At 39.6% G+C, this 16487-nt stretch overlaps 1 protein-coding gene across 1 annotated transcript; it reads left to right on the forward strand.

Moving 5' to 3' along the window:
* The first annotated feature begins 884 nt into the window (after positions 1-884).
* On the forward strand, positions 885-1341 carry LOC140877402 (uncharacterized). The gene is made up of 2 exons (XM_073280937.1): positions 885-954; positions 1040-1341. The coding sequence occupies exons 1-2, from the start codon at positions 885-887 to the stop codon at positions 1339-1341; spliced, it is 372 nt and encodes a 123-aa protein (XP_073137038.1).
* Positions 1342-16487: the final 15146 nt, after the last annotated feature.

The following is a 16487-nucleotide window of genomic DNA, read 5'->3' on the forward strand; positions in this document are numbered from 1 at the left end:
TTAATTTCACCTACTCAGGAGAAAATTAAAGTGGCTGTGAAGCTAGCTTTCCGAGCTTCCAACAACGAGGCAAAATATGAGGCAGTAGTAGCAGAGATGAGGTAGGCTCGGGAGGTCGAGGAAAGCCAAGTCATGATATATTCTGATTCACAGCTGGTGGTCCAACAGGTTAAGAAAGTTTTCATTACTCGGGAAGAGAGATTGTTGAAATACTTGGAGTTAATCAAAGAACTCGGGGCAGGCTTCACCACTTGGATCATAGAACAAATACCGCGGGAAGAAAATGCTGAAGCAGATGCCCTGGCAAAGAGGGCAATAACTCTGGCGAGTGATGGTGATAAGGAAATTCTTAAACAGTTGGAGCTAGTGGCCGCCATAGGAGTCTCGGGTCCTATCTCCCGAGAGAATACATGGATAACCCCGATAGTGGAATATCTCACAACCGGGGGTCTTCCTGAAGAAGAAAAGTGAGCTCAGGTGATTCAGATACAGGCACCCCAATTCACCATCCTCAATGATGTGTTATATCTACGTTCTTATCAGAGCCCATTGCTTAGGTGTTTGGCATAAGAAGAAACAGAGTATGTCCTAAGGGAAGTACATGAAGGATGTTGTGGGAATCACGGGGGATCTATGAGTCTGTCACGAAGGGTATTATTGTCAAAGTACTGATGGCCTACCCTGCATGCTGATGCTCTAAAAATAGATCGGTTTTGTGAAGGGTGTCAGAGGTTTGGAAATTTTTAGCATAGTCCAACGAGTAATTTGAAGCCGGTATGGGCTTCTTGCCCATTTGATCAATGGGGACTTGAAATAGTGGGTCATTTTCCCCGGGCCCGAGCTCAGAAGAAATTTTTGCTGGTTGCTGTCGATTATTTTTTCAAATGGGTGGAGGCGAAACCATTGGCAAAGATAACAGAGGGGGAGGTGATGAAATTCCTATGGAGGAATACAGTATGCTGGTTTGGGCTCCCAAGAAAGCTCGTTTCGGATAATGGTCGACAGTTTTAGGGACAAAAATTGGCAGATTGTTGTGCAGAAATGGGCATTAAGCAGGCCTTCACCTCGGTAGCCTATCCTCAAAGTAACGAGAAAACTGAAGTGACCAACCATACTATTGTCCGATCTCCTCAGGCACGATTGCATGGAGTTGGGAAAGATTGGGTGGAGGAGATCCCGAGTGTACTATGGCCCTACCGCACTACACCTCATACAACCACTCAAGAGACACCTTTCAGTTTCCTATATGGATCCAAGGCCGTCTTACCAGTAGATATTGGGCAACCCTCAGCTTGCATTCAGGCTCATGCAGAAACAGAGGTAGAGGCCCGAGCGCAGTAATTGGATTTGATAGAGGAGCGGAGGGATAAAGCGGCTCAAAGAAAGGAGGCTTACCGAGCTCGAGTGATGAGAGCCTTTTATCAAAAAAGTCAAACATCGTAAATTTAAAGAAGGGGAGTTTATTTTGAAGAAGGCTAATCCAGCTGGAGAGGTCGGCAAATTAGACTCTCGATGGGAAGGACCTTATATGCTAATCAGGAGGGTGGGTATCAACACTTGGTAACTGGAAGATGGCCAGGGACGGACACTCAAATGGCCCTGGAATGCAATGCATCTCAAGAAGTATTTTATTTAATTATTGTAATCAATATCGGTATTTATCAATAAAAGCATTTATTTATGGAAGCAAACATCTCCTACAAAGAACTAGAAATTCCAGGCCCCGACACCTATCTAAAGCCCAAGTTATTCTAAGCCTTGACACCTTACAAAACCCGGGAGCTTTTAGACCACGACATCTATCTAAAATCCCAAGGTATTCTAAATCTTGGAATCCTACAAAGCCCGAGAGGTCCCCGACACCTATCTCAAATCCCAAGATATTCTAAGACTTGGTACTCTACAAAGCCCGGGACGTTTCAGGCCTCGGAACTTATCTAAAAGCCCATGGTAATCTAAGCTTTGGAACCCTACAAAGCCCGGGAGGTTCCAGGCCCCGGCACTTATCTAAAATCTCAAAGTATTCTAATCCTTGGAACCCTACAAAGCCCGTGAGGTTCCAGGCCCCGAAACTTATCTAAAATCTCAAGGCATTCTAAGCCTTGACACCCTACAAAGCCCGGGAGGTTCCAGGCCCCGGCACCTATCTCGAAGCCCAAAGTATTCTAAGCCATGGAACCCTACAAATCTCGAGAGGTTTCAGACCCTGACACTTATCTAAAAGCCCAAGGTATTCTAAGCCTTGGAACCCTACAAATCCCGGGAGGTTCCAGGACCCAGTACCCATATAAAATCTCAAGGTATTCTAAGCTTTGGAACCCTACAAAGACCGGGAGGTTTCAGGCCCCGCCACCTATCTAAAAGCCCAAGGTATTCTAAGCCTTGGCACTCTACAAATCCCGGGATGTTCCAGGCCCCGGAACCTATCTAAAAGCCCAAGATATTCTAAACCTTGACACCCTACAAAGCTCGAGAGGTTCCAGGCCCTGACACCTATCTAAAAGCCCAAGGTATTTTAAGCCTTGGCACCCTACAAAGCCTGGGAGGTTTCAGGCCCCGACACCTATCTAAAAGCCCATGTTATTCTAAACTTTGGCACCCTACAAAGCCTAGGATCATTAAAACATGGGCGCTTATTTTGAGAGGTCGGGATACTACTTAGTCATGATTTTGGTTTGGTGTTGAAAGAAGTAAATACTTAAAGCAGAGTACGAATACTGAAGGAAATAATTTGAATTAACAAAAGGAAATTACAAGTGGAGGGACTTCAGTGGTCCAATTACAAAATAGGCCTAGATTACGGGGTTGTCTGGGGCACCTTTGCCTTCTGTTGTCGGGATCTCTTTTGACTGGGAGGCTTCTGCTCTGTCCGGCCTGGCTGAAGCAGGAAGAGAATGACTAGCCCTATCCAAGTCAGGAAACTCCTTCTGGTCGGCATACCAAAGACCGGCTTCTTCGAATTGGTCACGGCATTTCTCAAAGCCAATTTTGAAGAAGGAATATGCCATGTCCTCCACAGCCTTTTGGAATTTGGCAGAGGAAAGGAAAGAGGCTTTGAGCTCTTTCTCTGACTTCATATGGCTTTTTAAAGCAGACAATGCCTTCTCAGCCTTATCCTTGCCAGCGGCAACCTTGGCCCAGGCTTCCGCAGTTTGACCTTGAGTCACCTCTAGCTCGGAAGTGGTAGAAGCTAGAGTGTCTTGGGCTTTGCGAGTTTCTGCTTGAGATTGGGATAGGATCTGCTGGGTGGAGAGAAGTTGTCGGTTGGCTGCTTCAAGGGAAGATCGGAGGCTGGACACCACCTGGTCATGGGTTTTCTTCAGCATCTCCGTGTCCTGCTCCATTTTCTTGTATAGTTCTGAAGCAGCCTCGGACCGTTCCGCTTCTATTTGAGCCCGATTCGTCTCTATTCGCCCAAATTGGGTGGCATCTTCATAGCTATCAACTAGCATTTGCAGGCCCTGAAAACATAAGGATTAGAAGAAGAAGAAGCAAGCACAAGGATGTTGAGGAAAGAAAGGGAGAACTTATAGACAAAATTTGGTTAGTGCCCTCAAAGTACTTGTTGGTCGGGTCCCGGTGATAGAGGTGGTTTTGTTCGATGGGGGTCAAGAGATCCTTTAATATCCGTACCTCTCGACCAGAAGCCTGAGCCATGAAGATATTTTCTTGGGCAGAAGGAGGGGCTGGAACCCTGGGAAGCTTGGTAGAAGGGGCCGAGGGGGCTGAAGGAACGGGAAAGGGGTGCTCTTCCTCTAGGTCACTCAGGACGACCGTATCGGGTTCCCCCATAGCTTTTCTCTTGTGAGAAAGAAGGGAGGAAGTCTCAGCCACATCGGGGGATTGCTGATCAGAAGTCCCGACCCTTTGGACAGCAGGTACTTTGGGCGTAGGGGAAGTTTGGGGTCGATAAGAATAGGGGCAGTAGCAGAGGAGGGAAGTTCTAGGTTCAGGGCCCCCTGAGCTCAACGCTTTTGAGCCAGTTGCAAGACTTGGGTTTTTTTGGCTGCCTCAGCAGCCCTAGCCTTCTCTTTTCCCTGGGTAGCCGCCTTTTCAGCTGCCTGCTTTTGGGAAAAGTCTTGCTTCATCAAGCGGGACTTCTTTTTCTTCTTCTTTGGGGCTAGTTCCTCTGTAAAAGAAACATTGGAAAGATCACAAGTTAGAGATAAAAACCAAGATAAGGCAAATAAGCAAAAACAGTAAGGTATATCGGGAGTTGAGCTCAGAGCTTCATATTCATCAATTATCCGGTCCATCGGATCCACCACCCGAGCACCCAGACCATAAGCAAATAAGTTCTTCTCCTCCAGGAGGGGGGCTGAAGGGAATTTCTCGTTTTCTACCAAATCCTGACAGCGGAGGTATGCTTCTTCGGCATAATAGTGTTTGGGATGTTTAGGTTTGGGTGGAAAATGGCTGTCAAGAGCTGGGTGGGTTTAGTATGGGCAGAAGGTAGCTGGATATAAAAGAATCTTTCTTTCCAGCCCTTCCAAGAAGAAAGGGTGTCATCCAGAAACCGGCCATCTTGCCGGGCATTAAGAGAGAAGGTGTAGCGACCCTACCCGGATCCACAACCAAATTAGAGTTTAATAAAGCGCATGAAATAAATACTTAAAGCGTAAGGAGCGAATAATTTAAAATACAACAAATTCAATCGGTAGAATACAACCGACGATAACAAAAGCATATATATACTCTTATACAACCAAATCGAAGGTTCAAAGTAAACAAATCTCTATCCTATAAACCTCACTCTCTCGGATCCTCAATCCTGCTGAGAGCCGCCCGGACCGTCCAGCTCAAACCTGCCCCGCCACAAGGTACACCACAATATCCAAACACAGGGGCGTGAGCGACTACGCTCAATACATAAGCAATGATATATATAAACTAATATGAAGCACACAAATATATTTAAAATCACAGTAATACAATTTCTCAGGGCACCATGAATACACAGTACTGTGCTAAGAGAGCGACTCCGCGGGGTACTCGTATATTCTCCTATCCACTATAGCGTCTACTCCACCGTCGTGATCTCTCCTAGTGATAGCAAAACCAGGGGTTGAGCGTCCCCAGACACGAATCCATAAGGAGTAACTCATCACCGATGGAAACGGTCTAGACTCACATCGTACTGGATGCAGTCTCACGTAAAAGTCATGCATGTGCTAAAGCAGTAAACCATGTAAAACCAAGCACATGAAAATGCAACATATAAGCATACATTTTCATGTCGGCTATCTCGGTCAGTACTTACGTACCTCTAACAACTGCAGGAAATTCCTAGCACTACTGGTCTAGACTCCAAGCCTACTAGTCCAGTCTACTGCTACTACAATGCAATTACCCATGCATCAATAATTAAGCTCTAAAAGCCTTAACTAAGCTATTACATACTCCTAAATATTTTTAGGAAGACAAATTTATACCTGCGTCCGTCGTCAGCCCTTTGCTATCGATAGCCTCGAAACTTGGCCACAACTCCGCTACGACGCCGGGATCGCTATGCCACTTCCGAATCCTAAAAAAGACGCCTAGAAACCCTTAAAACCGACTAAAGGAGCTAAGTATATAAAATAGGAGGAAAAATGGTGCATTTGAAAATGACCCTCGGCACTCCTATAAATAGGACACTACCGGAACCTCCGATGTGCCATCGGAGCTTCTGATCTCCCTCATCCGCCACGTGTTAGTTCCTCACTGGCTGGCCATGGATAAGCAGAATCGGAACCTCGGTTCCAGATTGGAGCTTCCATTGTCTCACACTACATGGCTGACGTAATATTATCGGAGCTTTCGTTGAACACCGGAGCTTCCGATCCCCATCGAAGCTTCCGTTCCCTCCAACAGAGCTTCCGTTCTGATCATGAACGTAATTTTTTATTTTGAATTTGATTAATCCCTTAAATACCTTTAATTAGTTACGGGTCATTACATTCTCCCCCAATTAAAAAATTTTGTTCTCGAAATTTAAGCCTAAAGGAATGTAAAATATTCGATCCAAAATGTTCTTTATTACCACTAAAAAAGTACAAATTTGATACAAGGAAAGTAAAAAATCTCAAAACAACTCGGGGTGCTCGGCTCGAATCTAGATCTCTAACTCCCAAGTTGCTTCCTCTATACCTCTGCGCTGCCACTGTATCATCACCAATGGTATGCTCTTTTTACGAAGCACTTGTCCTTCCTGTCGAGAATCCGTAGGGGTCTCTCCACATATGACAGATCCTGATCTAATTGCACCTTAATCGGATGCAAGATATGCGATTCGTCCGCCACGTACTATCTCAACAAGGACACATGGAACACATCATGGATCCCCGAAAGACTTGGTGGCAAGGCCAGACGATAAGCCACGTTCTTTACCTTCTCGAAAATCTTGAAAGTACCAATAAATCTCGGTGTCAACTTACCCTTGCGGCCGAACCTCATCACCTTCCGAAAAGGTGACACACATAAGAATACATGCTCTCCTACCTCGAAGTGTAACGGCCTCCGGTTTGTGTTCGCATAGCTAGCCTGTCAATCCTGGGCCGCCTTAATCCTGCGTTGGATCAACTCCACTGCATCAGTCATCTGTTGAATCATCTGAGGTCCCTCAAACTAACACTCGCCAACCTCGTCCCAAAACAGAGGTGTACGTAAACGACGTCCATAAAGAGCCTCAAATGGTGCCATGCCAATGTTGCGATGGTAACTATTGTTGTAAGCGAACTCCACCAACGGTAAATGATCATGCCACGCTGGACCAAAATCCATCACCGCTGCGTGAAGCATATCCTCCAGAGTGCGAATAGTACGTTCGGACTGTTCGTCTGTCTCTGAATGGTAAGCCATACTCAAGCTCAAAGTAGTACCAAGGGCTCGCTAAAAACTACCCCAGAATCTCGAGGCGAATCTCGGATCTCTATCACTGACAATGCTCAACAGAATGCCATGCAATCGAACGATCTACCGCACATACAATGCGCCATCCTATCAAAGGTATAATCTCGGTTATAGGGAAGAAAATGCGCTGACTTAGATAATCGATCCACGACAACCCAAATAGCATCACAATTCCTGGAAGACATAGGCAAGTGGGTGACAAAATCCATCGTCACATGCTCCCACTTCCACTTACAAATCTCTAAGCTGTGAAGTAACCCTTCGGGTCGTCTAAACTCTGCCTTGACCTGCTGACATACAAGGCATCAGGATATAAACTGATAGACACTGCGCTTCATCCCTTTCCACCAAAATCAAGTGCGAAGATCCTTATACATCTTCATGCTGCCTGGATGTACAGAAAATCTACTGCGGTGAGCTTGCGATAAGATCTTGTCCCTCAAAACCGAATCAACGGGTACCACTACTTGACTAAAAGACACAACAGACAGTCTCCCTGCAGATGGAAACCAGAAGTATTACCACCCTCAGCCAAACGGGCTAACTTCTGAGTCCTCAGATCAGAATTCTGAGCTTCCCGAATTCGTCGATACAATGCATGCAAGCACAGAAGAAACATGAATCCCCTGCTGTTATTTCTTATGAAGGAACGTGAATCCAAAGAACAACACTCCTCCACTACCCTTGAAACTGAACTGGTACGAAGGAAACTCACATAGACCTTGCGACTAAGCGCATCAGCAACGGGGTTCGAAGAACCTGAATGGTGCTTGATCTCACAATAATAATCCTTCAATAGATCCATCCAATGACGCTGTTGCATGTTAAACTCAGCCTGAGTGAAAATATAATTCAAACTCTTATGGTCGGTGAAGATCTCGAATCTTTCTCCGTACAAATAGTGACACCATATTTTCAGAGCAAAGACAATGGCTGCAAGCTCTAGATCATGTACGGGATAGTTCTCCTCGTGATTCTTCAACTGTCTGAAAGCATAAGTGATCACATGGCCATTCTGAGTCAACACACACCCCAAACCCTGGAGAGAAGCATCAGTGTAGACTACAAACCCACCTGATCCAGACGACAAAGCAAGAACTGGCGCTGTCATCAAACGACGTCTCAGTTCACAAAAACTGTCTTCGCAAGCATCAGACCACACGAAAGAAGCATTTTTCTTTGTCAGCTGTGTCAAAGGCCAAGCTATCTGAGAGAAGTTCTCCACAAAACGCCGGTAGTACCCTGCCAAACCAAGGAAACTACGGATCTCAGAAGCTGTAGTCGGACGCGACCAATTCAGAATAGCCTTTGTATTGCTGCGGTCATCAGATACGCCCTCCTGAGAAATGACATGACCAAGGAATACAACTCGGTCAATCCAGAAGTCACACTTGTTCAACTTGGCATACAACTGTCTCTCTCTCAAGACTTAGAGTACAGTGTATAGATGATAGGCATGTTCATCCATGCTGCGAGAATAAACCAAGATATCATCAATGAACACCACCACAAAATTATCCTGAAAGTCGCAAAACACCATGTTCATCAGATCCATAAAGACAGCTGGAGAATTTGTCAGACCAAACAACATCACTAGAAACTCATAGTGTGGGGACCTCGGGTGCTAATCTCATCTTAAGTGGCAAATTAACATTTAATCATAAAGGAAACACAGTTGAACGAATAAAATCAAAGACTGATTTTTTTTTAAAAAAAAATTGTAGCTCACACACGGACCTTGGTCCAGACCCTGCATGGACCATTGCACGGGGTCCGTGCAGCTTTTGGACAAGGGTCCGTGCCTATGGTTGAAATCAAAAACAAAGAAATCGCGGAACAGAGAACACACGGACCCTTACACGGAGGCTTACACGGGGTCCGTGCCTTCTTTTCTCAAAATATATTTTGGGACAGAGTCCATCCGGACCTAAGCACATGGCATGCACGGGGTCTGTGCCCTGCGTGTAAAAATCAGTCTTCTTAATGCTATCAAGTGTGAAAAATGATATAATCTATCATATAAACTATTCAACATGATTCTACATAATTGACATGCATTTAAACATCAATCTACATATCTGTAATACATGAAATCTCAAGTATAAATCAATACTCAACAACAACATATACAGAAGTGCTTGTTGTTCTAACATGATTACCAAATTTATAAACTACTTGTCATATGCTTAAAAACCCGAGTCTCCACTTCTAATTTTTCAATCTCGTGCAATCCAAGCCAAATCTGACTTGCTTATGCCCCAACCTGATGCAATGCACACATACAAACAAAGCAACAGCCGGATAACTCCGGTGAGAATAAATCTCAGTATGAACGACATGCATATACATCATTTAAGCATATTAAATCTATATGCCAATTGAATCTTAAATCTCAAATCATGTAATAACAGGTAAAACATGATAGTATATTTGTTCATCTATAATAAAATAATACCAAGCATATAAACTTATTCAAATCTTGAATGTCATAAAATAACATGCTAGCATTTATAAACGCATATTCTAAACCATAGAAATCTCTAGGTTAATGCATAAATGCAATGCATGTGCCAAGGAATAGGCTATCAAATCTGATATCAATAAATCGTAGTTTTGGGATCCCGGGGAAATAAAATCTTTAACTAACCACCGACTCTCCCAATCGAGGTGGTGTTAAATATCTCAATTCCTCTGACTTTGGTGCAACTATAGTGAGTCATCTAGCTCTGGAAATAAATCTATATTCCGTGCCATGAGTCATTTGACTCTGGAAGTAAATCTACATTCCATGCCACTCACCTACAGTTCTCCAAACTTCATCTGCACTCTAGGCCTTTCAACCCTCTGTGCTTTTCAGGTTGGAGTTCAAGATGAATGAAACATAAGCTGGATGCATCAAATCATACATAAGCTAAAACAACATATTGAACAATCAATCATATAATCATATGATCATATAATCACTCAAGAATACCGACAAATCTGTAAGCATCACATGGAATACGTAAAACATGTTCAATACAGAAAATAATATAAATCAAAGAAGACAAGTGAACATTTACATAAATATTCTGGGAATTCAAGAAGATATCTATCTTGAATAATCTATCCCATTTATGTAAACGTAAACAATAACATATATTAAACATGCATGTATGTGATTTTAGGCAACTCGATAATCAGAAACAATCTCGAGTTATTCTGCCCATCTTATTAATTTCTATTCATACCTTTCGCTCTCGAGTTTAGATGATCCAAGTCTGGACAACTGACATCAAAGAACTTCTATCAAAATTTGCTCAAATCATTACAATCATTCAAGGCAAACTAGCTTCACACCTTCTTCAGTCTTTCTCGGTTCAACGGCTAACTTCTCGAGCTCGCCGACTCAAAATCGATATGTTGCAATTCAAATCTGAAATGCATTGATATATACTTCAAGATGAGCTTTCAATATCATTTCATTCTTATTTAGGATCAAACAATCTAATAACTTGATCCCGTGACCGAAATTCAAACCGACGGCGTAACGGATCAAAATCAAAAATTCTAAACACAGGAATATCATCAATACTATGATCTCAACATGATAGCATCACCAAATTAGCAGCACAATCTCGAAATAATTAGCCTTAAAAATTCAGAATTTTAAAAATTCTTTCAAAAATTGAAATCATGTTCAAACGACGATCTTTACTCGATCCGTCTTGGATATGCTATCATCGTATATGCTAGAACATGTTTATACAATCAAATCTTAATTCTAACAACATCATAAAATTCAAACATGGTAGAATTTCTTAAAACTTACGTCAAAACATAGCACTCAGAGATGTGATCGCAAATATATGATCAATCGGGAAATTCTACTGGGCGGATCAAAAGATATGGAAGCTTAAAAGATCAAAAATGGACTTGGAACCTTGTTTCCCCATTCTCTCGTTTTCTTCTGGATTTTTGGGCTGCAATCTGATCATTTTCTACAGATTACACGTTTAAAAACACAAGTTGCAAAGAAAATTGCACATTGGCCCCTAAACTTTGGCATAATTGCAAATTAGTCCCCGGACAAGAGATTTAATTCAATTTCAATCCTAAATAATTTAAGAATATTAGAATTTAATTCTAAACTCTAAATATTCTCAAATTAAATATTCTCGAATTAAAATTAAATACTTTCGGACCTTATCGCATTTTAGTCCTTGAATTTCTCAATATTTGCAAATTGGCCCTTGCTCGGATTTCATCCTCAAATTAAATCCTTGATATTTATAATATTGGAATTTACATTATAAATTGCATAAAAATCAATTCAAATATTTTTAATCTTTTAATTTAAGTATTCCGGATATTAAACTTAAAATCCGAAAATCCTCAAATTAAATATTTTTTACCCGAAATTGAAATCTCTAATTTCCATAAATTCTTAAATTCATATTTTCACTCTTATTCAGAATTTAACTCTTAAATTCCATCATTAAGAACTTAATATTTTCGAGCCTTACAATTCCTCCCCTCTAAGGAATGATTTCGTCCTCGAAATCGCATTCGATCTTACTGCTGATTCTCGTCAACGGTATAGCTAACTGAAGTAATACTGACTTCAATTCTGTGAGCTTTAGATATTTATTCTGATATCTTCTCTTCAACCGTATCTTAATCTTCTTTCTGATCGCTTCTGCAATCATATCTATTCTCCTGAACAAATAATCACTGAGTCAACTTAGATCTATGTTGCTCTTTCTCGTGATCTAACTCTGCATAAGTTAGTCGGCTTCTCTTAAAATCTGATCTGCTTCTGTTTTATCTGAATTGAATGCACATACACATTCTAGATGATATTCTTCAGCCAATGTATATGGATAACAATTCATCTATCTGACAATTCAAGATTGAGTATTAATCAATAAGCTAGATCAAATACTCACAAGGATCAATTATTGTTTCACTTCTGAAATCTCTTTCTGAAATGATGCTCGGGAAAAGAACTTCTTTTCTGATCATTCTGTTCAGGCTTCAAAATCTACATCTATTGCTCATTTGCTAACTCTGTTTGTGCTGCTCTGTTCTTATTCTGTTCAAATCAATCTTCAAATTCTCTATCTTTTCTTGACTCATATTTGGTCTGATAGCTGATACTTCTGACATATCATTTCAATATAAAGACAATTATGCTTTTCTTATCATCTAAACGCAAAATACTGTCTCTATATCTATCAGATAGCTGTCACAGGAATTATAGTAATCAAGTGGCAAATAATCAATCAACTAGTACCGAATCTAGTACTATAATTCTGAGCATATCCTCGGAAATCTATATAATCACATATGATAGTCCATTAATCGGAGGATGGTATAATGAAATCTCATACAACCAAACACTCAAAACCTCTGACAATTAATACCACAATCTAGAAAAAAAATCTAAAGTCTTTCACAAAGTTGATCTTCTTTCAACTCTTATGTAACTAATCTGTTACAGAAACCACTTGAGTTCTTCTTTTCTGCTTCTTTTACTAGAATTTTTGTATTGGTAATGTCAATTTTGTCGTATCTGCTTTCATTTCTTTCACCAATACTTATTTCCAAGTAATGACTACATATAAGTCATACATGTTTAGACAACTGAATGGATTTGAAATATGTTGTCATCTGCCTCTTTCAGAATATGATATTCCATATCTAGAATATCTGGCATACTCACGCGATTATTCACCGCAAAATTCATCTGTTCTAATCTGCTGTCTTGTCTTATATCTTAATCTAGCGTTCTCAATCGACATTTTTATTGTTTGATCTAATATCAATGTTGATTTTATCTTTCCAAACCAATCGAGTTTAGCTTGGATTGCAACAATTCTGATTGTTTGAGCATCTGTCTAGAAACTCAAGCACAAACATACAACAAGTACAAATCTGTACTCAATCAATCAAGAAATTATCTAAAACCCATAATTCTTGCTGATGGTCTGAATCTTAATTTCTATCAGTTACAAGCCAAATACTTCAAGATACACTGAATAGACACATCAAATAATCAATAATTCTCAAATTTCAAATCAAAGGAACTCGCTCAAGTCAAGGTAACCCAAAATCAAATATTCTAAATGACAAAATCTGCACAGTGAAAACAAATCACTTGCATATCAAAAATTAAAGCGATTAAATCAAATCAGACTCTAGCAAAGGAATAAGAGTCAATCAAAATCGATCGAGGTCGAATACAAAAACCTCAGAATCGATAGGAAGAAATTCAAGAATTATGATTTCTATGATGTAATAGCTTCAGCAAAATTGAAGAGAAAGCTCAACTGTAACTGATTTTTCTTATTCTCTATTGACATGAGTTCATTTATTAACTCTCAGCTGACAATAGTCGAATATAATCTTTTCGACTTAACTTATTGTCATAGAATTAATCATCATTTTGGTACTAAATAACTCTTTTCTACTCAATATTCTAGCTGTTTCTGGAGTTCTTCAGTTCAAGTAATGCTCTTCTATACGAGTTGTCATCAGACTTTCATACTAGACATTACTTTCTATAGAACTCCTTTCATTTCGTAGAAAAGTCGGAATATGTCTTCTGAATATTTCTGTATATTCTAACCACTGACATATATGCCAATTCTAGGTTAGTTTTATAATAATTCAGTACATCGACTAAAATTCTTACGACGTTTTCCTCTTGGTATAACCAGTACCGAAATAATATAAATTTTATTTTCTAAAACTCATTTTTATTGCTGATCGAACTGAATCAATGAACATGATCAATCAATTCTTATCTGAAACTCAATTATTGCATTCATATCGATAATGCATTCTAGCTTAATATCTCACGCCTGATATCAGCACATTCAATCTTATTTCCTCAATTCTGTATTTCATCTTCTATGACTAATCTTGCAAATGTGTTCCATCAACTCAAAGGCAAAATTTCAGCAAATACGATGAATAAAGGCTCATCAGATACAGATTGTAGCTTAATAAATCACTGATATATAAATGTATGCTATGCAATCAATATATAAGCGGTTAACTAGAATTAACTCACTTACCTGTAATATTCTTATCTGATACAACTTGAGCCTTATTTTTTGTATTGGCTTATTTCCTATGAAATTATCTGCCATTCAAAAGTTCTCTTGATCTATTTCAGCTACGGAAGCTATGCTTATATTTCTTCATATGCTGGAGTTTAGGCTAAATCGATCTTTGCTGCAGGTTTTACTATCTCTTGCTTCATAGCTATACTGCTATGAAAGTTATAGTGAAGGTGATGATCATAGGTTTTCACAATTACAGAGGCGTGAATAAAAATTCAATTCTGCCTCGTACTACCCGTTCGTGATTTCGTTATTCTATTACTGGCTTGAAATCAACTCATTACAGTTGTTATGCTTCTATTCTGCAAAGTCTGCTTTTCTATCTTCTTTGTCATATACGGAAAGAAACAATTCTGTTTACTTACCTGCCAAACATTTCAATACTTCTTTTGGCAACTTCACCAACTTCTTGCTAAGTCCTAGAGTTGATATAAAATCAAGCTGATTCTATGTTCATCTGAATATTCTTCTCTTGAACAACTGATCCAGCTCTTCAAATCAACCCCTTTCTAGACATAGCATATTCTGTATCTTTCCGAGTTGATGATTAATAGCTTTGGAGTTGTTCAACTAACATACTCCTCAGTGCAATCATCATATCGATCGGCTCAAAAACGTACCTCAACACTGTTCTATTCTGTCTGCGATTCTGTTCTGTCTGAGGTTCTCATGCTATCTGCACAATCTATCTTATTCGATAACAAAAGCAATATATATTGCAGAGATTATAAAATACAATTTCAGTATAACATACATATAATCTCATGCTTCTGAATAAAACACATGCTTGCAAATTCTCATGCTTTTCAAATAATTCATGCTTGCAACGAATTCATTTATTCTAATGAATTCAAGAAATCATGCATACATATCAGCATATAAGCATGTAATTCGCATCTCAGTAAAGCAAGCAGTATTCAATCAAACAATCATCGTCTCATACAATTCTGTAAAGCAAGTAAAGCATACTCATGCAATACTATAAATGCATGCGACTCAATCTATCCCGCTCAACTTCTATCTTAGTCCAAGAATTTACGCTCTGATACCACCTGTTGTGGGGACCTCGGGTGCTAATCTCATCTTAAGTGGCAAATTAATATTTAATCAAAAAGGAATCACACTTGAACGAATAAAATCAAAGACTGAATTTTTTTTTTTAAAAAAAATTGTATCTCACAAACGGACCTTGGTCCGGACCCTGCACGAACCATTGCACGGGGTCCGTGCAGCTTTTGGACACATACAAACAAAGCAACGGACCCTGCACGGACCTTGATGCAATGCACACATACAAACAAAGCAACAGCCGGATAACTCTGATGAGAATAAATCTCAGTATGAACGAAATGCATATACATCATTTAAGCATATTAAATCTATATGCCAATTGAATCTTAAATCTCAAATCATGTAATAACAGGTAAAACATGATAGTATATTTGTTCATCTATAATAAAATAATACCAAGCATATAAACTCATTCAAATCTTGAATGTCATAAAATAACATGCTAGCATTTGTAAACGCATATTCTAAACCATAGAAATCTCTAGGTTAATGCATAAATGCAATGCATGTGCCAAGGAATAGGCTATCAAATCTGATATCAATAAATCGTAGTTTTGGGATCCCGGGGAAATAAAATCTTTAACTAACCACCGACTCTCCCAATCGAGGTGGTGTTAAATATCTCAATTCCTCTGACTTTGGTGCAACTATAGTGAGTCATCTAGCTCTGGAAATAAATCTATATTCCGTGCCATGAGTCATTTGACTCTGGAAGTAAATCTACATTCCATGCCACTCACCTACAGTTCTCCAAACTTCATCTGCACTCTAGGCCTTTCAACCCTCTGTGCTTTTCAGGTTGGAGTTCAAGATGAATGAAACATAAGCTGGATGCATCAAATCATACATAAGCTAAAACAACATATTGAACACATCAATCATATAATCATATGATCATATAATCACTCAAGGATACCGACAAATCTGTAAGCATCACATGAAATACGTAAAACATGTTCAATACAGAAAATAATATAAATCAAAGAAGACAAGTGGACATTTACATAAATATTCTGGGAATTCAAGAAGATATCTATCTTGAATAATCTATCCCATTTATGTAAACGTAAACAATAACATATATTAAACATGCATGTATGTGATTTTAGGCAACTCGATAATCAGAAACAATCTCGAGTTATTCTGCCCATCTTATTAATTTCTATTCATACCTTTCGCTCTCGAGTTTAGATGATCCAAGTCTGGACAACTGACATCAAAGAACTTCTATCAAAATTTGCTCAAATCATTACAATCATTCAAGGCAAACTAGCTTCACACCTTCTTCAGTCTTTCTCGGTTCAACGGCTAACTTCTCGAGCTCGCCGACTCAAAATCGATATGTTGCAATTCAAATCTGAAATGCATTGATATATACTTCAAGATGAGCTTTCAATATCATTTCATTCTTATTTA

Source organism: Henckelia pumila, chromosome 2 (genome assembly GCF_033568475.1).
Source record: "Henckelia pumila isolate YLH828 chromosome 2, ASM3356847v2, whole genome shotgun sequence".
NCBI classification, from domain to species: domain Eukaryota; kingdom Viridiplantae; phylum Streptophyta; class Magnoliopsida; order Lamiales; family Gesneriaceae; genus Henckelia; species Henckelia pumila.